General features: G+C 42.2%; 1 protein-coding gene across 4 annotated transcripts in view; it reads right to left on the minus strand.

Moving 5' to 3' along the window:
* Positions 1-22,803, minus strand: part of dip2ba (disco-interacting protein 2 homolog Ba) — a 48,819-nt gene that overhangs the window by 4,521 nt on the left and 21,495 nt on the right. Inside the window, exons 2-38 of one of the 4 annotated variants that reach the window (XM_030423736.1) lie at positions 19,929-20,000; positions 18,518-18,673; positions 17,909-18,034; positions 17,511-17,747; positions 17,291-17,419; positions 16,897-16,908; positions 16,406-16,525; positions 14,837-15,034; positions 14,434-14,525; positions 14,239-14,349; positions 13,874-13,997; positions 13,485-13,594; positions 12,558-12,660; positions 12,151-12,215; positions 11,950-12,043; positions 11,138-11,257; positions 10,905-11,019; positions 10,281-10,420; positions 10,007-10,143; positions 9,485-9,565; positions 9,253-9,380; positions 8,853-8,967; positions 8,457-8,658; positions 8,248-8,360; positions 7,832-7,855; positions 6,069-6,149; positions 5,742-5,865; positions 5,531-5,652; positions 4,458-4,569; positions 3,948-4,057; positions 2,175-2,305; positions 1,902-2,070; positions 1,441-1,611; positions 1,189-1,250; positions 1,039-1,096; positions 871-945; positions 472-646 (exon numbers count right to left, since the gene is read on the minus strand). In XM_030423736.1, the coding sequence (XP_030279596.1) occupies positions 472-646; positions 871-945; positions 1,039-1,096; positions 1,189-1,250; positions 1,441-1,611; positions 1,902-2,070; positions 2,175-2,305; positions 3,948-4,057; positions 4,458-4,569; positions 5,531-5,652; positions 5,742-5,865; positions 6,069-6,149; positions 7,832-7,855; positions 8,248-8,360; positions 8,457-8,658; positions 8,853-8,967; positions 9,253-9,380; positions 9,485-9,565; positions 10,007-10,143; positions 10,281-10,420; positions 10,905-11,019; positions 11,138-11,257; positions 11,950-12,043; positions 12,151-12,215; positions 12,558-12,660; positions 13,485-13,594; positions 13,874-13,997; positions 14,239-14,349; positions 14,434-14,525; positions 14,837-15,034; positions 16,406-16,525; positions 16,897-16,908; positions 17,291-17,419; positions 17,511-17,747; positions 17,909-18,034; positions 18,518-18,673; positions 19,929-20,000 (4,314 nt within the window). The remainder of the gene's footprint in view (positions 1-471; positions 647-870; positions 946-1,038; positions 1,097-1,188; positions 1,251-1,440; positions 1,612-1,901; positions 2,071-2,174; positions 2,306-3,947; positions 4,058-4,457; positions 4,570-5,530; positions 5,653-5,741; positions 5,866-6,068; positions 6,150-7,831; positions 7,856-8,247; positions 8,361-8,456; positions 8,659-8,852; positions 8,968-9,252; positions 9,381-9,484; positions 9,566-10,006; positions 10,144-10,280; positions 10,421-10,904; positions 11,020-11,137; positions 11,258-11,949; positions 12,044-12,150; positions 12,216-12,557; positions 12,661-13,484; positions 13,595-13,873; positions 13,998-14,238; positions 14,350-14,433; positions 14,526-14,836; positions 15,035-16,405; positions 16,526-16,896; positions 16,909-17,290; positions 17,420-17,510; positions 17,748-17,908; positions 18,035-18,517; positions 18,674-19,928; positions 20,001-22,803) is intronic. The other 3 variants (XM_030423737.1, XM_030423738.1, XM_030423739.1) reach the window with 3 other exon arrangements.

Here is a 22,803-nt window from a genome sequence, read left to right on the forward strand (position 1 = left end):
TTGTTATTAAATTAAGAATTAGATTTTTGAGAAAACTTACTAAATCATGATATATGTTGATGTCAAATAGGGCTGCACGAAATAATGAAAATATCATTGCGATTATTTAAACTGATATTGTGATTGCAATATGATTAATGATTAAAGGGAATGACAATTTTTGTCTTTACCGAAAAAAAAAACTAGAAATCATGATGATGTGCCATTTGTTATGGTCTATATATCAAAGGAATATTTTTTCTTACATCTGGAGAACAAGATCTGTCAGCAATAAAGTACTAAATTATAATTCTTTTTTGTCACATATTTAAAAAAAAATGGATTATATTCTGATTAATTGCGCTGCCCTAATTTCACAATGTACAATTATACCTATCAGAACAGAGTATGTCATCACTATCGCCCTCCCTCAGTTAAAGATGTCACAGAAAGGCACCGAATGAGGTCATCTTTATTCAAACGTTCCCTCACCTCCGCTTGCGTCTAGTAACTCAGTCCTCTTGATGAAGCCCAGGTAGCCCGTCCTGGCCCACAGAGTGTGGGGTTCCCCAAAGCTGAGTCTGGTGTTAAAATGATCTGCCTGAAGGCTCTCCTCCCCGTAGATAGTGTAGTAGCCGCTGGCACTGTGAGCGCTGCTTACCCAGATCTGAAAAAAGACACAACAAACTGGTTAAAAAGGCCTTGAGTATTTCTTTTCCTGCATTTGTGGGACCTCTCAAGTCTCGGCTATCAAGGTTTTGTTTCGTCTTTTTGCCTTTTTTGTGTTGGATAGCTGTCTTCACTTCCCTTTTGTGAATGTAAAACCACGTAATGTGCTGCAGAATCAAACGTTTGAATATCAGCATCCCATCATCCTTTCTGCCTCCTCACCTCCCCAAGATGTGAATCTCCCAGTGGGCCTCTGGTCTCTGGGTTAACGATGATGACCCTCACTCCAGGAAGGATCTTAAGAGGAAAACATTCAAAGAGAGTTCATACAACCACTTCTATTACCTCTGGTTCTGTGGGCAGTCTTTTTAGTCAATAATCAATACTTACAGTGCCTGACTCCATGAGTGGAAGACTCTGTGGCGCTCCTCGTTCCACCAGCCTCACCCTAGAGGAAACGGACAGAAGCCTGTCTGTAAATCATTCTGTTCGATCTGACCAGATCATGTGACAACCGTAGCGGTCTTTGTTCAGCGTTACCTGTCATGGCGCAGAGACTTCATGTCAACATAGACAGTGGAGGGGTCTGGTCCAGCAGTGCCCTGAGAACACAGAGAGGCAAATAAACACCCTAAAATGTGAGAAATTCAACTGGACCTGAAGCTTTGAGGCCTTTTCAGAGGGTCAGTAGGATATTATAATCCAGTAAAACTTGTATCCAAGACATAAGAATAAAATTAATTCGGGAAAGTAAAATTAAGCAATTAATTGTTTGCCGTGTTTGAGACTCACCTGCAGGCAGATGGCCAGGTTGACCCTGGAACCGAAGGCGGTGCTGACAGCGCGTGGTGACAGGCCAAGATCTTTGAAGAGCTTGGAGAAGGACTGCGTGAGAGTGAGGCGAGGACGCTCCTCTGCGATCACCACACAGCTCCGCACACACGACAGATTCAGACCCCGCGCCTGGAGACACGCACGGCAAAAGATTATTCACACTTTTAACAGTGTAGTGAAGTCTGAGCTCGACACAGACATGAACTCAGCATAAGTGGACTTTTTTTATCCAAAGTGCTTTTCTAAACCAGCAGAAGAGGCAGAGATACAGAGCTGGACTGAACCACAAGAAGCAGATTTATGACTTTAAAACAGAATAAAGTCCACATGCTTGAATTTTTTGTTTGTTTAGTGTTGTTTTGATATTATTATAGCAATAGCAGTCATTTATTTTGGGTGTCTTTGAGTGCGATTCTGACCTTCAACATCTCTGTCTGGGTGCCCAGGCCTTTGGTGCAGAGCTCCATCACAGAGTAGGAGCAGAAGGTGTCTCTGATCTTATACTGACTGAGCGTGCTCAGCCACACAGGCAGTGAGCTCTCCAGCTCCAGGGGAGGGATAAGGATGGACTGGTGACCTGAGTAAACACTGGGCCAAGAAACACACACTCGTTACAGCTACAATGCCACATTTACAGGAACAGCATGTCAAATGAAGTGTGATTCTCAGTCTGTGTGTGGGCAGTATGTTACCTGGAGAGGCACCACAGGACGAAGCCCAGGCCACAGTATGGGTCCAGGCAGATGGCTATTTGGCGAGAGGAGTAGAGCTCACACTGCAGCTTAATGGAGCGGCACAGAGTACTGACTGCAGCATGAGACATCTGACAGGAAACAGACATAAACACCGTCATCAAACCGTTATAGTAAAAGAATTAAATAACTCTGTGCTGCAAATAGAATATTGACAAATAGTATTTATGTCCCGTGCAGACGTCAGCATTATCAGGCACACATTATATCCGGATAATTACAGTGAGGACCATTGTGTATCAATTCTCTTTTACAATAAATTTTTTTGCCACCTCCAACTCAATGTTCATCAGAGATGGACAGAGTACTCGACCCCAGTACTTGAGTAAGAGTACAAATACTACTGGTCAACATTTACTCCGTTACAAGTAAAAGTAGCTCAGTCGACATGTTACTCGAGTAAGAGTAAAAAAGTACTTGCTTTTAAAGGTACTTAAGTATCCAAAAGTACATGCTTTTAAATTGACTTTTTAAGTTAAAGTAAGAGTAACTTTCTTATTTTTCACATCAATGAATTACTATAATTTTTTCTAAATGAATTTAAGGACCTTTTAACTCTTGTTTCTGAGAATTAACTCTTTGAAACCACCTGCACTGATGTGCTTGCTTTTAGAACCACAATGTTATATAAAGCCTGCAGAAACACCTATAAAAACAAATAAAATGAATGGGATCACAGGAGGACAGCAGATGTTGCAGATGCAGATGTTTATTACAATAATTAAAACTGTAACCAAATGAACCTGCACCGTCCAACTAACTCTCTATCATTTAGCTAAGTTGGGAACTGGAACCCCCTCAAAGACCAATGTTGTCCCCAGACCACTGGTTGAGAATCACTGCTTTACAAAAAACTACATCTGATGCAGCCATTGTCGCGGTTTTGTGTTGACAAACGCAGTCGAGAGCGTGGCTACTTTGGTGGTATCCTTATGGAGAGGGATGACGTTTTTCCGCTTTTACGTAGATCCCAGTGGAGAGCGTGCACTGTGATAGGTTTCCTTCTTTGACAAACACAGCTTGTGTCCAATAGTATTTTAGGAAAAAAAAAAAAAAGAAAAGAGCAGACCTGAAGTAACGAGTACTTTTCAGCCTTCCTAGAAATTAACTTGAGTAAAAGTAAAAATATTTGTCTTGGAAATGTATTCAAGTAAGAGTAATAAGTACCAAAGAAATCTAATACTCAAGTACAAATCCTCTGGATATGTACTTAAGTACAGTACTCAAGTAAATTTACTCCGTTACTGTCCACCACTGATGTTCATTCACTTGTGTTCAATAAGTAGTTGTTGATTAAAGTGTTCAATTACCTCGTTAAAAAGGTTTCAAATGACTTTTAGTTATCCCTCATTAAAATGTCAAATTAAAATCTATGAACATGCAAATGTTTCAAACGCTCGATTGCCAGACTCAAGATGTCTCCTACTTCACACTTCTTCAAGTTGCATATGCATGCCATGATTGGCTTTCAAAGTAGAACCATGCTCGATCATACTTGTCTTAAACTAAAATTACAGGTGATCACAGAGTATATTTCACTTGTCTACAGACTGATGTGAGTGCAGCTTCATTCCTCTCTGTTAGAGTCAGAGGTTCAGTTGAAATGACACTTTCAGCAGATTTTATGTTGCTCTGGCTAAAATGATTTAATATGAAACAAACTGCTTGCTTCATGTTGCACTATAATATGCATGATTTGAGAGAATTACTTACCTTGACTCCAGTCAGCATGCCTGTGGTGGACACACTGAAGTCCAGGTAGGCCAGCATCTCAGCTGTAGGGGGCTTATAAATGTGCGGAGGCCGCTTTCTGGGGAGATCATCTGGAGGAAGAAGGGAGAGAATTGGGTTTATTTTCACACACCTTCGCTGTCTTATGGTTTGTGTTATTCTTTGCTATTGGAAATAAGTAGCAACCTGATAACTGTTCAGCATTTTTGTTGAGTGTGAAGATGGGGATCATCAAAGAAGTAAAAGTGTTGTTTAAGTGCACATGTAAGAAGTTATCTTCAACTTATCAGAACTACATTATGTGCAGCACTACTCTGCATTGGTGTTAGGAATGGCTGAATGTTTGCAGAAAATATTTTTCAGACTACAGAGGAGCTTTTAGACAAAGAGCAAATAGGACACCTTGTGGACAGATGAGGAACACATTTTTTTAGCCTCAGGTTTTTGTGTGCCCTCACATATGACAATGATAACACCTTGAAGCAGCGTTACCTGTATCAATGATGGTGGGCCATGTCTTGACGTTGACGCTGGCAGCAGCCTCCCTGGACCTGAGGATCCTCATGAGAGGCTGAGTAGTGAGGATGCAGGCTGCTTTGCTCACCTATAATGTGCGGTACACATATGAACAAGTTCACTCAAGGTCACAAACAACCATGCTTTGACAGTGTCACGAGTTAAAAATCCTTAATTTAAATAAAAACACTTAATTTAAAAAAATAAAAATTCCTTTGTCTTACATGTTACTCAAATAAAAAGACATTTCTTTATTGTAATACTTTATTGATCCATGAAGTTCTAAAATTTAATTTAATTTGATTCCCCCGAGGAAATAAGTTATAGGGGTCAGGAGCAGAACTACTTTACTGAGTCTGGGTGGGATTCAGTTATTTGCTTTAGGGCACCTCATTAATTATAACAGATCGATCAAGTGGTGAAAAAAATGTTAAAGTAAGGCGCCGATTCCTTTTGACGTAATTGACATATTTTGGTGCTTGAACGTGATCTAACATTGCAAAATGAAAGCTATCAGATAATGCTTGGTGATTAACTTTGTTTTTGGTAGGACTGTCACAATAATAATGTCATAAATTTACCAAACACATCTTGTGTTTACTTGTGTGTTTGTTTACATGAGAATTTCACCAACAAGATGCCAGAATAACTAGCAGGGCTTTCCCTACTATATTGAAACTTGTGTACAGCATTTATACATTTCTTCTCATTTTATCTATTGTCATTGTCATGTGGTTTTTATTTTAATTCAGGATACTTTAATCTTTTTCATCACATTTCAGTTTCCAATGTCTACATATTCTTAACCAAATGTTCCTCAGTGATTCAGTTAAAAAAAGGAAATATGTAATGAAGCAAAATTAGTTTGTTAAGACACTTTTTTTAGAATGAATTGCTAGGAGTCAGTGTTTGCATTTAGTTTAGGTGTACTGACCCTTTAAAGAGAAGTCTAAGATGGATCAAAGATGATCAACACTACTTGTTCTACTTGAATAATTGTTCACATTAAATACGCTAATATGCCTGGTAAAGCGTGAGTGTGCACTCACATCAATGATCATGCGGACCGTGGGGAGAGTAGCAGCCAGGTTCTGTGGATGGGGTGGCCTCACTGTCACAGGGATGACCCCCGCATACAGGCAGCCGTAGAAGGCAGCTATCAGGTCGATACCTGCAGAAATAACAAAGTACAGGCAGAATTAACGACCAAAAATGTAAGTAAGTCAATTTAAGTAAGATCGTCTTCGTGTGTGTGTTCACCTGGGGGGTAAAGCAGCACCACATTGTCTCCTGTGTTGAGGCCTCCTCTCTCCATCAGAGTAGCTGTGATTTTCTCAGCTCTCTTGTGCAGCTGAGCACAAGTGGCTGTGCAAACTGCCACCCCCTACAGCGAAAAGAGAGGAAGCACAGCTGAACTTATACCCAACCAAATGGATCAGCAGTAACACCCAACAACACGAGAAGAAAGGCAACTATGTCATCATCTGTAAATGTTTCTCTGATATCTCATTTCTTAGATCTAAACTGTGTGTGTGTGTGTGTGTGTGTGTGTGTGTGTGTGTGTGTGTGTGTGTGTGTGTGATCTACCTTGGCGTTGAGCAGCACATATAGGACATGGTCTGGGTCTGTTTGAGCTCTAAATTGGAGAGCTTCCGACAAGAACTGGTGCTGTTGAAGAGAGTGTGTCATGACATAAGCATTAATGGTGGACTGACTCAATGCATGTATTGCACTTTTTTTTTTAAATACACAAAACTGCATCTGTGGCAAATAATAATCCATTTAAAAATGATCAACAGATAGAAAGACACTTCATATACCACCCAACCAACAGTCAAAAATAAAAGGTCCTCTCAGTGACAACAGATATATATTTGTTTCTTTCAAACAGACTTTGTGTGGAATAAAGACCAGAAAACATTTTAAAAGACATTCTGCGATGCTGTTGACCTCTCACACAGAGACACACAAGCACACAACAGGAGAGTAGGAGTGTCCAGAGAATATTTTTTCTGCCAAGCGCAGGGTCATGCTGGGACCATCTGCACCTGGTAGGAGGCAAATTGGAGCCACTGTCAAATACTAACAAGCTATGGACCATTCAAAAAAAAGGGTCATGACGATTTTGTGAAGCTTTGACAACATATCAGTGCCTCAGGATTGTGTTTCTTAAGCAAGGGGACAATCTACAGGGGTTTCTTTTATCGATTAAATCCATGAAAAATATTTAATGATTTATTCGCCTCTTTAGTGTCAATAATCTGAGGAACTGACCAGTGCACAGGACCAAAAAAGACGAGATGGGAAAAGCAAAGATATTCTTTTAAGGCAGAAGCCAAGTGAACATTAGGCAACACATAAAGTAACAACTACATTAACTTTACACCATGAAACTCTCTGGAAAAACAAACAGAATACACAGCAGTGTCACATTGCTGGCTGTATTAAAATCACTGGCCAGAGTCATTGTGCCACTCTCTCTCTCTCAGTCAGTCAAAAGAAAGGAATCAGGAGGAGTCACATCATGCAGACCCGTTGATCTGACCACTCATCAAGCCATGCTACACCAGGGAGCATCACAGAGACAGAGCGAGCAGAGGTGCACACCAAAATGATTTTAATTATTTCTGAGGTTATTAGAAAATATGAGCATAATGCATAACAGTGTGTGATTACACAGTCTATAATGGTCACATGTGCTGGGAGACAGCTTATAATAAAGTGCTCAAAGTCTGCATTACCTTTTTAGACAACGAGAGATGAGGTTCAGATGCAGTGCATGCTAACACTATTAGCTTAGCAGCTACAGCGAAGATTTTGTCTTAAGAAGGATGTGAATAACGTCTTTTTATATCGACAAGGGATTTCTGGACTTCGATTATGTCAGATCATGTAAGATGCCATTTTTTTTGTTCGTCCAGTTGTTTTAAGTTTTAAAACTATTTAAATGTTATTGTGACACTCTATAAATGTTTTGTGGACAACAAAAAATCACTACACTTTCCATAGACATGGGGGTGAGTAGATAATGTCTAAGTTTTCATTTTAAGGTTAACTTTAATGTAGAGCTTTTTGGTTTGGCAAAGCTAGTGGGCTGCTGGCCAACTCCCATCTTAAAAGGTGATGGCAGCGAGAGTCTGTTATGGGACTATATTGACGTCAGTTATAATGTATCACTGCATTAAGTGTGTGGACCCCTGCTGGCCAAGGAGCCAGCCTGGACACTCATCTCTGTGCGTCCAGCCAAAGCTGTTGCTGGTGGCCATCAGGGTATCACGGCTGCAAAAGCACATCTGACTGACGGAAGCAGCAGAAGCAAAAACAGGGTGGGGGCCCGGCTAGAGCCTTACCATCATGGTGGGCCACATACAGAGCTAAAGCCCAACCCCAAGCACAGTAAAGGCAGAACAACAACAAGAGATTTAAGATGAGACATCAGTATCCATTTTCCACGGTCATCTGCAACTTTAAACACAATCAGAGCAGTAAAAATGAAAAAAAAAAAAAAAAATTTCATAGTCAGCCATTTCTGTATCATTCTTAATCAAGTGGTTGTCTAAAGAAGTTTAAATACTTTAAATGCTGTCAGAACAATGTAAAGTTACACTGTGGACATTAATGGGTAACTTGATTTTTGTCTCACTGTCCAGTCAACAGCAAAAATAATTCACAGTAATATACATTTATTGCAAAGTGGTCTGTTATTAAGTTTCTGATTACAATTTAGGTTCACTGTGTGGTTCAAGGTCTGTGTGGCAAACATTACCTTTCGGATCAGGTCCTGGTCCTCCACCACACCCAGCTCTCTGCCTATAGCCTGAGCGATCCGTTTCCCTGCCACCAAGTTGCCGACCAGCATCGAAGCAGGACCGACATCCACTGAGCAGATCACAGACAAATCAGAGTCATGATACCGACAGCATAAATTCCTGAAAATTCCTTAAGCATCAGTAGACCTGGTCTGAGATATCCTACCTGGCTGTTTCTGCCGAGGCTTGGGCAGGTTGGTAACACAGGTGTGCGGGCACATGAGGATATTACAGGGGTGCAAGTTTCCCTCCAAGAAGTTCTGCTTGGTTTCACAGATGTGGATCCCTCCAAGGGGTGTCTTAGGAAGGGTGTTGGCAGGGACGAGCGCGAGGCAGTACAGGCCGACCTGGTGGATACTGTCAATGGCCTGGGGAGAAAAAAAAGATGTCAGGTGATAGATAAATTAGATTAATAAAAAATGAACACAGTATTTTATATATTATGAGGAAGTGAAGTGTTGTTGAGTCATTGAAACAGACCGTATTACATAACAAGAAGGATCTATGATCTAACAAGAATTCGCCCAAATAAATACCATCATAAGTAAGAAAAAAATATTACCTGCAGTACTCGACTCATCCACTGAAAGCTGTCCTCCTCACTGGCATCAGGCCTCTGCTCTGCCACAATCACTATCCTCTCATCATAAAACACTGTCACTGAGAACACAGCGATCCTAAATGGATGAAAACAGAAATGAGCACTCACACACTCCGAACCAACACACAAGGAGAGGCTGCAGAATATTAAAGGGATTGTTCAGTTTTGAGGCATATACAAGAGGCTTTATTATTTTCCAATAAAATATAAGCAAATCATAATTGTGTATACAGACACATGCATTGCTCAAATTCTTCTTTTGTGGTGCACTTCGATCGACTGTGTTGTGTGTGAAGTGCTATATAAAAAAAAATGAGTTGAGTTGCCATCCATGCACCGTTAGAGGACATCAGTGTCTCACCTCCCCCTGTAAACTGTTTTGACAGGCTCCACGGCCAGCGCTGTGGCCACCAGATCGTCAGCGTTGTGGCGGCGACCACTCACCATCAGCAGCCCCTCGATCTTCCCCACAACAAACACCAGACTGCCCTGTGGAGACAGGTTCACTCAGCACGGGAAACAGAACTCTCACCAGCTGTATTTCTTCAGTCAATTTTCAGGAAGCTAACAGTTAACATGTATTTGTGGCTTACCGGTCCCACAAATCCAAGCAGACCAGTTCGAGTGAAAGGAATTTCACCTATGGGTGCTCCTGCTTGGTTGACGGGGATCACCTACAGATAAGCAGAGAAATTAAAGATGGAGCTCAAATATACACAGTACAGTAAATCTCACCCATGCATTTTTTATATATATAAAAGTATCAGTAAGTACCAAAATAATTGTGATACTGCAGTTAAAGTTTAGCATAAGGCTGGTTTATTGCCTGAAAATATGTATGGGCGAAAACACACTTAAAGACTAAAGTACAGGTTCCTATGAGTTTGAGTGTGGCTCCACCTAGTGGATCATTTTAATCATTGCTTCTCTCCCATTCATCCATTTTCTAAATTAGCTAATCCTGCGTCTGGAACTGACATCAGCACACACTCGACAAGAGGCAGGGGACATGCTGGTCAGGACTGCAGGTTCTGTTCAACACTTTTAAAAAAAAAATTTATTTCAGTATTGTGATTTGCATGCAGCTGAGTCTTGAACATGACACATTGACAGACCTCAAATGTGTTCTTGGTAACACCTGGCAGGCCGTAGTACATAGTGCCTCCAGCCCGAGAGTTGATCACAATCTCCCCTATTTCATCTGTCTTGCACAGCTGAGGAGACCCGTCAGGTTTGACAATGCACATAAGAGCTGAAACACACAAACAGGACACAATGTTAACATTTTAGACGTTTATATAAGTGAATTTTGATGAATATAAGATATCAAGAAAATGTGTCAGCTGTGATACTTCTACAGTCAAAATTCAGTCAATTGCAGAGGCTAACCTCCAGGCATGATGTGACCAACATCCTGAACAGTGAGAGCAGAGTTTTTGTCCTCCGTGTTCACCCTGATCACCCCATGGCTCAGCCCACCCATGGACAGGATGGCCCTGGCTGGGAGTGGAGCACCTCGAGCACCAGGCCTGCAGAAAAGGCAGAAAGAGAGGTGACACATTGTCGAGGTCTCCTGATACACAAAACAAGTCTCAGTTTTTAAGGTGTGGTGCTTTCAATGTCTTTATCTTGAAAAAGACTGCAAACATTCTCATGGTTTGGTTTAGTTTTGTTTTCATGTTGCTTTACTCTCAAAGTACTGAAACTATTTCAGCCTAAACATTATTTTTAACTAGAATCAAGAGAAGTACATAGTTAGAAAGAAATGTGAAATTAGAGGTAAACAGGTCATGTCAAAACCAGAAGTCTCTTTATCGTTCTCTGTTCCCCTTATTTCCTTCATATTTCCTCTTTCCTACAAGTCAGGTACATGGTCAAGTTGTTACATATCATTAAAAAAACACAAAAATCATCTCTTAATATAAGAGACATTACATTTGAATGACCCAATGGCGAGTTTGCAGCATGCTCATTATGACCTCTCCAGTCTATGTGAGTACATGGATATGGTACCTGCGTATGGCCACAGTCAGGGCCTCAGGGGAGGTGGCACATGGACAGATCACCTCTGGCTTCAGACCATGAGACTGGAACACATTCAGGAAGGCATCACACGACGACACAGACCCTGATGACAAACATGGACAAAAACGTTACCAAAACAGGGTAGAAACAGTCAAAAACATGTCTGTACACGGTCGTTCTTTTTACAAGGAGGGCATGTTTGTGCAGGTGAAGTGACTCACATGGGTTCGCTCCATCAGCCACAATGAGCATACGTATGGAGGACAGGTTGGTGTCTCTCTGGTCCTTGTGGGCCATCATGGCCCAGTGGAGGTCACGGCACTTTACCAAGGCAACGCGTGCTATCAGAGGATAACGAAAATATGTTATATATGGTGTATAAACAGTTTGTTTTATCAATTTTGCATGCGTTTTGTTATTGGTATATGGTTTCACCTTCATTTAAATTATTCAGCTCTGTGGAGTTGTAGGTATCATCATCTGTCTACATTTATCTTTTAAAATAAAATCTGTAAATGATACATGTTTTTGCCATTGATGGTTTATAAAGATGGATGACATGACAGCTCCCTAAAAATGAAGCCAATATCTCCATTGCCCCCTGGTGGCATGCTGCAGTAATGAGCCTTAAGATTTTTCCCAAAGATGGTTTCTGTCATCTTCATTTTTCTGATAAATGTACTTGATCCTATAAAATCATAATAATATATTATAGAGAGGGTGTTGGGGGGTATGATGGCCAGCTGAGCCCTGCTTGCAATTGAGCTGGGTGGTTGTATGGGCAGGACCTTGATATTGCAGCTCAAATGCCCAATCACTACTGGCAGATTCTGCCTCCAAATTATGTCACTAGCACAAGATGGTAACCCTCATCTCTAAGATATTTTGGCTTCAGTTTTGTACAGTAGGAGGAAGTGAAGACACATTGTTTATTTTTGTAAACAGTCTATGGTTTCTACCAAATATATTCATCAACATTAAAATAAATCTATACAAATATGGAATGTAAAGTAAGATTGGACATTGGCTGAACCTTTGTGAATGTGGACCCTCTGCACCCAGGACATGGGACATGCTTTCATGACAGCATATGGCACTGTGATGGTGTGGATTCTGTTCATGACACTCTGGAAAAAATACACATAAGGTCAATGTCACACATTGTGCTACATACCAAAGTTAAAAAGACCAATTAGTCTGGATATACAGTACAAATTGCTGCATTCAATCTCACCGTTAAGACACCATGCCACATGCCCATATCCTTCTTGCAGTCCAACACATTGACCAGTGTCTCCCCTAAGACAGAAAACACAAAACCACATAAGCAAAGAGGGATGCTAACTATGTAAAAGATGCATAATTTGAGTAACACCCCAAATGTCATTTTTTGGTCCATTAGAGTGTGTATTCTCTGAGATGCCTCTCTTTGAGCAGTAGAGGGCGAAAATAATTGTGAAGAAGCAGACGGTGAAAACTGCTGCTGATGAGCTCAAGAGCTCAAGAGCTGGACACAATTCAACTTGTGAAGATAACTTTTAATACTTGGTTTTAAAAGCTAAAGAACCGACAAAGAGAGCCGGAATTAGAGAGAAGGAAGAGCAGGAGAGTTATAAGTTACATAAGGTGCTGAGCTCTGACCTTCACAGTAGCCACAGGCCTGCGACAGGGCCTGGCAGTGGGTCAGCATGGAGATCTTGGACACAGCAACTCCCATCACTGTCCCCTCCTTACTGGCTTTGTACTTTGGTGGAAAAGACAAACACACAAATAGAGACATCGATAAAGTTAAATGAGAGCACAGGTTACCTGAAAACAAACCAAAAATTGTGACAACAAACAACTGCTATGTACTGCCAACTACCAATAACACAGGACACATAGTATATGTTTCCAAATTTCCATGAAGCCATGATCAACACCACTTCGGAAATAAGAAAGCATACGGAGGATGGTCACTGAAGAGGTAAGTGAAAGTGTCACAGTTTTATAAAGAGTAATAAAAAGGTTTGAGTATTGCTTTGTGCACTTAAGTAACTAAATCAGCGGTAAGCGTCAGGGTGGAGGGTAGAGTAGAGTAGAAAAAAATTTGAGGAGAAGAATTGTGAGTGTATTCATTTATTTAGTTTATAATGGAGACATGAAAGTAGATAGGGCTGTACCATAAATCAAGATTTCAATTTCCCAGGAGATTTTGGACAGGGTGGCAGACAGAATTGCATAGTGAAAGTGAGGCTTATAGCAAACCAATCTAAATGTGTACAGTGTCGTTATTCTATAGCCATTACACTGTGCAGTTAACATTTACTTCATAATAAGTTAAAGCAAAGACTTGTCTATTGCAAGTTTTAAAAAATAACTTTTAATTCGCTATTGCGCCATGTTTCACAGTTCTGGGGCATTGACAGCAAAGGCTCAGTCACACTGTGCCTCAAGAATTTGGGAAAGTCATATAAGCTTTCCTTGAGGATTTCAGAGGATGAATAAACAGAAGTGCAACATAAACAAGAACTATAGCTTTATGTGATCTATATGGGATTAGCAAAATCAATTAAATTAATTATTCACCTCTATGTAGGCGGTGTCTGTGTTGGCAGTGGGGATGTGAGGCTGCCAGTCTTTGGATGGTTTGGTCAGGTACTTGGTGTCCGTCACTACCCATTTCATCCTTGGCCACCCTGGTAAACATAATCAGGACATCACAGAGAAAGGTATAGACATTTTTTAGAGGACAAAAAGCAAAAACAAAGTGCACACTAATTTAGAGCTGCACTTAATTGACAATGTTCACCTTGCAACCTCTAGGATTCAAGGTCGAAGGTGAACAGCCAATACTTTACAAGCAGCGTGACCACAAAACTTAAATTGTCTGTGTATTTCCTTTAATGAGTTGATCTAATGGCTCCCAAAGAGACTGAGGCAAAGATGCAGGCTTTGCAGCATTTGGGCTGACTGACCTTTGAACTGGATGATCTCTCCGTTTGGCGTCTTGGGCAGCCCTTTGAGACATACCTCACTGGTCAGTGCCAAACTAACGCCACAGCTGCCCAATAGGAAGCCGATCTGCTGACTGCCTGCATCCTATAAAGAGAGACAAGGGTCAAAAGACTTCTGACACACAAGGAGAGGCCGGTATACAAAACTGTTACAATTAAAAACCACACATACACTCCAGCTGTCAATATGTTGATCAAAATAAATCCATATTTTTCATAGACCATATGAGCAATTAGGCATTATACAGACAGTATACACCATATAGGCAGCGCTGATTAGAGGCACATACATGGCAATAGTACAAAATACATAGTAGCAGCATTACCTGTCGTGACAGCGGTACCTCAATAGGCACAGGGATGACCTCAGCTAAAAGGCAGCCATAAAAAGCCACCCAGAACATGCCTGGGTCACTGTTTGGATACACCAGCGCCACCTAAGAAACAGAAAAACACATTTTTCTTAATGTGCTCCTTTATACTTTAGATATTGTGTGAGGACTGACTGAGAAGACTCTTACACGATCTCCAGGCTGTAGGACAGGTTCTGTCTTGGTGCCCAGTTTATTCAGCAGTGTATAGGCCAGTTTCAGACTGCGACTCCACAGTTTACCTGTAAAGAAGAAAAGTGAACAATGATTTTAAAATATCCTGTTTGCTGTCCATGTATTTATGTTGTATAACTGATCCAGGAGAGATGAACTCCACAACCCACTATAGCTCCACACCAGAGGACATGTAGGTGTTAGTCTGCTCAAGCCAACAAATGTTTATTCAGTTGAGCCAGCTCATACGTAAGAGATATGTCTCACATTTACATTTGGTAGACACAATGGCACGAACTTCACAAACTGAGAACAAAATACTTTGTTGATTATCATCCACGTTTATCATGACATTTATATGCCTTTAAATGTTGCTCACCGTATGTGAGTGTGTAGAGAGGTTTGCCAGTGATATCCAGAGCAGTGAGGGCAGGGCTCTTGGCCTGGGTGGCCCCCCAGCGGGCCAGGGCAGCCTGCAGGGCAGGAGGCCAGTTACTGACGACACCAAGGGGCTCCCCTTTCACCGGGATGATCTGACGTCCCTCTGGCTTTGGGGTGTTGGGGTCAGGCTGGGGCACTGGACAACAAAAGATGATAAGATTATAGGGGAAGCTGTAGATGAATAATGGAGTAACAAAACTGTGGGCAACACAAGTGATATCCATTAGTTAACAGTGAAGATAACTAATAACATGGACAACGAGTAAATTTGTCATCAGTAGGGCTGCAACTAACAATTATTTTCATTATTCATTAATCTGCCAATTATGTTCACGATTAAATGTTTAGTCTATAAAAAGCAAAGCAAAATAGTAAAAAAGATTAAATGCTCATGACATTTTCCCAGAGCCAAAAGTGACCTCTTCAAGTTGCTTCTTTCGTCCAATCATACATGGAAAAGAAAAGCAGTAAATCCTTTCATTTAAGAAGCTGGAACATGCAAATATTCAACATTTCTGCTTGAAAAATAACAGACACAATTTAACAATTGTCAAAATGTCCATCATGTTGGGGATGGTGGATTAGCTGAAGACAGTGTGTCTGCGATGTTCAACAGCTGTATGAATGGAAACACGTCAAACATGTTCACGCATATTAGACAGCATCACCCAGATGTGTCAGTCACTGAAGCGAGGCACAAAAACAGCAGTCCAACAACTTATCAAGGCTGTCTCTAGATGTGAAAGCAGACAGGGCCTATATTTCTTTTACTTTTTTATCAGCCCCGTATAAATACATGACCTATGCAGGAGTATATGTTCTCGGTTTACTGCTTAATGCACTGCAAGCTGTACCAATAATCTCAGGTGGAACTAGGTAGAATAAACTGTAACTTGCACTACCATCTGATAAAAATTAATGAAAAGAAACTTCGCCCTCCGCATTTGGAATTTTTTCTTGCCTTTTTATTCTATTGTACTAAACTCATACTGAACTGTGACCCCAAAACCGCGGTACAAACCTTGACTTCTGTGTATTATTACATCCTGAGCATCTAGCGGTGTAAGTGTAGATTTCAAATAACTGAACACCCCTAACCTCAGCCTTCCCTACATTGTTCCCCTATAAGTGTGAAAGATGAGAAAGGCCCCATCTAGTCCCTGCGTTTGTCTGTTCTGGGATACTGAAGAAACATGCAAACTTCATGGCAGAGGACCTGCTCCTTCTGTAGATATAAAAGGCTAATTCTTAGGGGAAGAAAACACAACAGTGATTATACACCTATGAAAACATTGTTATGAGTGTCATATTACATTTCCGACCCTAGTGTCACCTAAATCCTGCATACTGGACCTTTCATTTTCTTTCGATCGAATTGTTGCAGCCCTAGTTATCAGAAATTTAAAAAAAACAAGAAAATGTTGATATAATATCAATGTTTTCCCATTTTATTCTATCAAAAGGAAAAACAGAACATTAATACCACATGAACGCTACTGTCTCTCACCTTCTACAATCTCCTCAGAGTCATCAACGAAGAATTCGCTGAGTGGTGGTCTCTTCGGCCGCTTGAGTGTGTTTAACAGCTGCTGGATCTTGGTGGACACCCTGCTGCTGACAGGCACGCCTGCACAAACACCAAGGACAGCCACCGTCACAAACATACTGTATGTAAACAAAAAGCAACAGAACACAAGCGCACACCCACACATGCATTTCCATCCTAACACAAATCTCTACTTGATCACACATTCTCACGAAGGCAGAACCCTATGCACTAGCACACAGTCAGGATCAGAATCAGCAGCAGGAAAGATTCAAAGGGAAATCGGTACTCTAGGAGACACAGATTGGATAACCTTTAGGAGAGGTTCTCTATGTCTAATCCTATGACACGAGACGGACATAGAGACAGATAGACAGACTCCAGGTTGGAAAGCAAGCTGATTTGGGGCGTCTTCAGCATCCCTCCCCTTCCCCAGGTTCGATTTATATTACCTTTTCTTTTTCCTTTTTTAAATGAAAGGCAAGACAGGGACAGGATTAATGGACCCAAAAGAAAGAACAGAAATATCTGTCGTTAGCAGCATTCACAACACAGTGAAATGAGGATGATGTTGTAGATGATTTGGGATTCAGATTTGCTTCCTGATTTGAACGCTCTCCAATCAGCTTCGTCAACACATCAAGTCAATGCAAAACAGAAAATGTCACACAACAGCTGTGATTAGAACATGCAAATGAATCGGAATAAGATCAACAACCAGATGACAGTAACCATATTTCAGGAATATGATTAAGTCTACTTTGATTTCTCTCCCCACGTTAGAAGAGTTGTACACTCTGAAATATAAATGTAATAACATCTGTGCTTCTTTGAGCGTGAGTGTACCGTCAGCTGTATCCAGCATGCTGGAGCGGCTCTGCCCACGGCTCATGCCCCTGACCGCTGGGGGGAGGTCCACTCTGGATCCTCTCTCCTGGGGAGTGGAGGACGTCACATCTGGGGGGACACTGTTTTCTGGAGGAGAAGAGAAAGTGACTGTGAATGAGAACAACAGCCAACAATCAGTGTTATGTATTCATTAGAGCTATTTATCAGTTAAGACTACCAATGCGTGTGAAGGCCAGTACATCAGCCAACACTGAAGCAGCAGGTTGGAGCTGGGGCTGTGGCTGGGTCTTGGGCTCTCCATGTGAAAGGGTGGAGGAAGCAGACGAAGACGTGGAGGAGCTTTGGACGGAACGGTTGATCCAGTAATCTGGGCTCTGCAGGCTCTGGGCGAGCACTGCACTGAGAGCTGCCTTCCTGCGCAGTGAGCCCTCATCCTCTGATGCAGAAGATGTGTCTGATGGAAAGAAAAAATCCATAATATTTAGATGTGTTTCACAATATCAAGCCCAAAACACATCTCTAATTGTGTTTCATCAAAAGGTTTCTGATTGAAAAGCAGGTCCCATTATAATGACACTGACCAGCGAGGCACTGAGTATGAGAAGTCTAGTTTACCTGGAGGTGTGCAGGTGTCTATGGGAGACTGAACAAAGGCTGAGCGTCTCTTGGTTGGCATGGGCAATGCCATCTTCTCTTCTTTGTGTTTGGCCAGTGCAGCCTGCACAGCCTCTGTGTGGATGTCTACATAAACAGTAAGAGCAAAGAGAGTGAGACAAACAAGTGAGGAAGACAGAAAGACAGATATTGACATATTTATTTGATGCGTTTTATGGTTTGTTACTACATCCATCAACATATCTTTGTTGGTTGGTTTGTCAGCAGGATTATCCAAAATCTACTGAACAGATTTCCAAGAAATTTAGATGGAGGATAGGTTCTGGCCCAGAATAGACTCCATTAACTTTTGGTGAAGATTCAGATAAAAAGATTGATCCAGAAATGTTATCTCACTTTCATTAACATTGTGAAATAGGGCATTTTGGGACATTTTGGGTAATTTCTCAGCGAACAAGGCATTGGATCTTGATGAAAAAAAGAAATCTGGCATATTTTGGTGGCTGATATTATTAAGTGAATACAAATGGGTACTGTTAGGCCTTGGTTGAGATTTGCACTCTAGTGACTGCAACTCTAGTTGTGTGTTTGTGTGTTTTTCTACTGCACCTGATCTGTAGCGCTCGTCCCTGGCCCCTCCACTGCGGTGTGCACGGTGGTGTTTGGAGGCTGAAGATGTGGAGGGGCCCGGGGCCTCAGGACTTGGGCTGGGGTCGGCACTGTGACCCGGGGAAAGCTGAACATCTGGCAGAGACAGATCCACATCTGCAGAACAAAAGCAATAAGAACACAACATTAATACATAACATACAAGCATGAGCTTTTGGGAACTTGCACATGTTGGTTTTTTTTCATAATTCCATTACAGCTACATGTAGGCATAAATATTATATGACCCTCCCAGAAGCTCTCTAAATTTAGTGCTCACTACAGAGCCTCTGAGCACAAAGTGAAATAAGGACATGTACTTGACTGATGGAACTTATACCATTAACACAGTACATGAAACTAGGCTAGATTTGAAAATTTTATTTTTAGTCAGCTGTCCTCTCCTCCCAGAGGGCCTGGGCAACAGAGTCTCTGAGGAGATGATGGTTCAGAGGGACTTGGGGGATGTTTGCAGGAGCAGGATGAGATTTAAAGCTTCTCAAAAGTTGCTTTGGCATCCAGGGCAAGGTGCCCAAAACACGACGGAAAGCAGAATCCACTAACGACCATTGGAATTTAATCTAAGTATTAAAAATGGAACTTATTCAAGTGAGTTTCAGATTTTTGCTGTCGTTTTTTAATGTCCTGTGTGCTCAAGCTCAAACAGACCATGGTTAAATTAGTAGGGAGGAAAGTTAAATATTCCACATTTTAAATAAGCTACAGTGACACATCAAGAAGGACGTTTTCATGCCGATGCTAATGTGGTGCATTTTTTCCTGAGGAGACACCACACCCTTGTGTGAGTCAGCTGACTGAGAAAAAAAACGGATCGGATCATCTTACCAACGAGGACAGAGGTGACTGGCTCAGAGTAGTACATTGAAACTTGGGTACTTCCTTTCTTCTGTGAGCGCTTGTAAACTGACAGTGGTTTCAGACAATTGTGTTCACAGTCCACTGCACAAGCTCAGAGGCATGCAGTGGTTTTGTTATTCTGGGGATTTGTTACAGTGGGGCAGTTGTTTGATGTTACTGTGTGCTTGGTTATCATCTGCACTTCCCATTTTGGCCACCAGAGTGCCACAGATAGCCAGAAATTCTCTTAGACAAGTTGGACAAAGAGAATTAGAGTCACACTGGACACTCAGTGAACTTAATATCACACTCAAACTGTTTTTTTGTTGTATGCAATTCTCTACACAGAAGAGGAAGAACAACCTACGGAGACGCAACTTCCAGTCATGACTTCTGACATCATTACTTTCCACATCTCAGTGTGACCACACCATGAACAATGTTGAAAGATAATGTGAAAATTACATAGGAAAGAGAGAAAGACAGCAAAGAGCAGAAGAAGAGTTGGTCTTACTTGGCAAATGTTGGATGTAGGAGGCCAGCAGCTTGGCTTTCTTCTTCTCATAGCCCTTCTGCGTGATGTCACCTAGGAGAGAGGAGAGTGACACCACACTGTTATGTTAGTCATAATTACCACACAAACACTGCACAACTGCGCACTCAAAAAAACATAAACCAGATAGTCCTCTGAACTACACGCACAAACACATAGCCTCAGCTTTAGCTGACACATTTATAGGGGTTGAGTCATAATAATAATCCTCTTTAAACAGAATCTACTGAACTCCACATGTTGACGGCTTAGTCCATTTACAGCTAAGGCAAGGAGATAACACCATTGTTTGGCCTTACATTAGCCCCCGGTGAACAAACACGATGAGCCTGATCTGAGCAACGAAACCCAAATATGATTAAGGCAACTAGTAGATAACTGCCAGGCAAAGAACAATGGTGAAACTGACGGCTATTGGGGGCAGTCGGGATAGTAAGCAGAGCAAGAAGGAAGCCATGTGAGCAAGTTTCACATGGGACTCAACAATTTATCTCCTCCACCCGCCACCCTCCCCTTTTCCCACTGTACACCCAACCCCACCCCTTCCCTTCCTCATTCGGCCTTGGACGGGCACAACCGCTTCCAGAGTTTGTTCGAGAGCAATGGATGCCGGACAAAGTCCACTTAACTGGAACCCCAAAAACACACAGTGCAGCAAACATGCATGAAGGCACACCCTACTCAGTTCAATAGCATACATACACACTTCTCTCATGCACACAAACAATCCCACCACTGCAAACCCTCTCAGTCATTCCCCTTCCCATGTCCAGTGATAACACCGTATGCTATGTCAAGTGCCAAAGGACTGCTTAGCCTCAATCCCGACACCTCCTCCACACTGACTGGTGACAACAAGTCACCTACAGAGAGGAGGAGTAAAAAGGTTCAAATCAAAAGGTAACAGGGAGGTGATAAACACATAGCGAGAGAGGGAACATAGCCTGAACAACAATGAAAATGAGGAGAGAGAGGGAGCCAAAGTTCAACAGCATATCAGAGGGAGGTGGGCTGGATAGACCAGCACTGGGTTGGGAGTCCCATGTGTGACTCCCAACTCGGTGTGTTGTGTCTTTAAACTTTCTCACACTCTTGTCACTACCCACGGGTGTGTGGCGTTTGCCTGGAAAAACAACAGAATCAGAGAGGAAGTTCCCCTCAGGATTGAGAATGTGGATTACCAGACTGGGTTGAATCTTTGCCGATTTCTGATCCTTCCTGTGCAGAAAACTCTTGAGGTTTCACAACACTGAAATCATGAGGGGAAAAAAAGCGAAGCGGGAGGGAGTGGAGACAGTTGCAGCGAGAAAAAAAACAGTGCAAAACAAAGCCAGAGAGACAGTTTAAAAGAGAGGGAGTGTGTGATTGAGTGCTGCTGAGCGCTTTGTCATTCACCGATTAAAAAAAAAGCTCAAGTGGGGTGGCCAACATTCAGCTGTGACTTCATGCCTGGGTGCACACACTTGCCTGAAATGTACTAACTTGGGACTGAAAACACAGCAGCAAATGTGCGTTACACTCTGTGTCACTGTGTGTCCTTCTCTTAGGCTTGTTTATATATTTTTAAAAAACAACACTCATAGACAGAAATGCAAGCACAACAATCGGAGCAAATTGATTGTAGTGAACTGGAGCATCATTGTTGTTGTAGACGGGGCTCTGTTCAGGCTAGTCCTGGTGCCCGAGCCGTGCCCAGAGGGAGGAATTGGAGGGATGGAAAGATGGAGCATGGGAGGGCGGTCATTAACACGGACAGAAGAGGGTCTGTGCTGGTGCGGGAGCATAACAACAGGCGTGGACTGGCACAACCACGCTTGCTCTGTGGCTGGCAGCGGGCAGAGAGACACTGAGAGTCTCTGGGTTGAAAGAGTGACTGTGACAGCTGCTTCAAAACAGAGGAAAAGCTGTATGTTTGGAGAGTAAGAATGTGGTGTTTTGAGTGCGAGTGTGAGCGAAACAGTTCAGCGACTGTGTGGATGTGCGTGTGTAATCTGAGGTCAGGGGACAGGATATGAGCGTTACCCCACCCTGTGTGTGTGCTGCCAAAAAATCGTCTCCCTGTGTGTCTAGAGAAAGAGGAATGTGCTGATTGGAGAACTGCATACTAACAGAGAGGGCCAACTGGCCAGGAGAACTAGCTCATTGGCCAAAAAGTCCCCTGAGGTGGAGAAAGCGAATGTATCTGTGTGTGTGTGTGTGTGTGTGTGTGTGTGTGTGTGTGTGTGTGTGTGTGTGTGTGTGTGTGTGTGTGCCTGCATGCGTGTACACAGCTGGTGTAGGTTAACGGGTGCTACAGTACACAGAGAAATCAATTCTGACTGAGGCCGGAGCAGAGCGGGCATTACAGGCCGTCCCCCTTGAGATGTGTGTCAGTGTGTCAAACCAGGGCCGTGTGTGTTTGGTTGTTCAGACACATGTTGCACCTGCACAAAAAAGATTGGTGGAAGGTTTGTGTAAAAAAGCAAGTTTAGTCACAAAGACCATCTCAAAATCTGTCATCAATTATCGTAAGTCATCTTTAAGTTTGTCTATATCCAGCTGGTTGTGTGAACAGGCTGACCAGTGCGGCTGCTTCAAAACTCATTCAAGACAGGATGACACTGACCTCTATGACTCTTCCTTTACACTCCTGCTGTTGACCTTTGACCTCAGGACAAGTCAGATAGAGGGGCTGATCCTCTGGCAGCTGACAGCGCAGGGTCACAGAGGGGATAGACACGCGCATAAACAGCATTCCCAGTTACAGCTATAATTATAGCAGGCTAAAGCGCATTCGGACACAAAGGGATTTTACAGTACAAGTCATGAATCCAGGCATTAACGACCACTTCAGTTT

Source organism: Sparus aurata, chromosome 7, assembly GCF_900880675.1.
Source record: "Sparus aurata chromosome 7, fSpaAur1.1, whole genome shotgun sequence".
In the NCBI taxonomy this organism is placed as follows: Eukaryota; Metazoa; Chordata; class Actinopteri; order Spariformes; family Sparidae; genus Sparus; species Sparus aurata.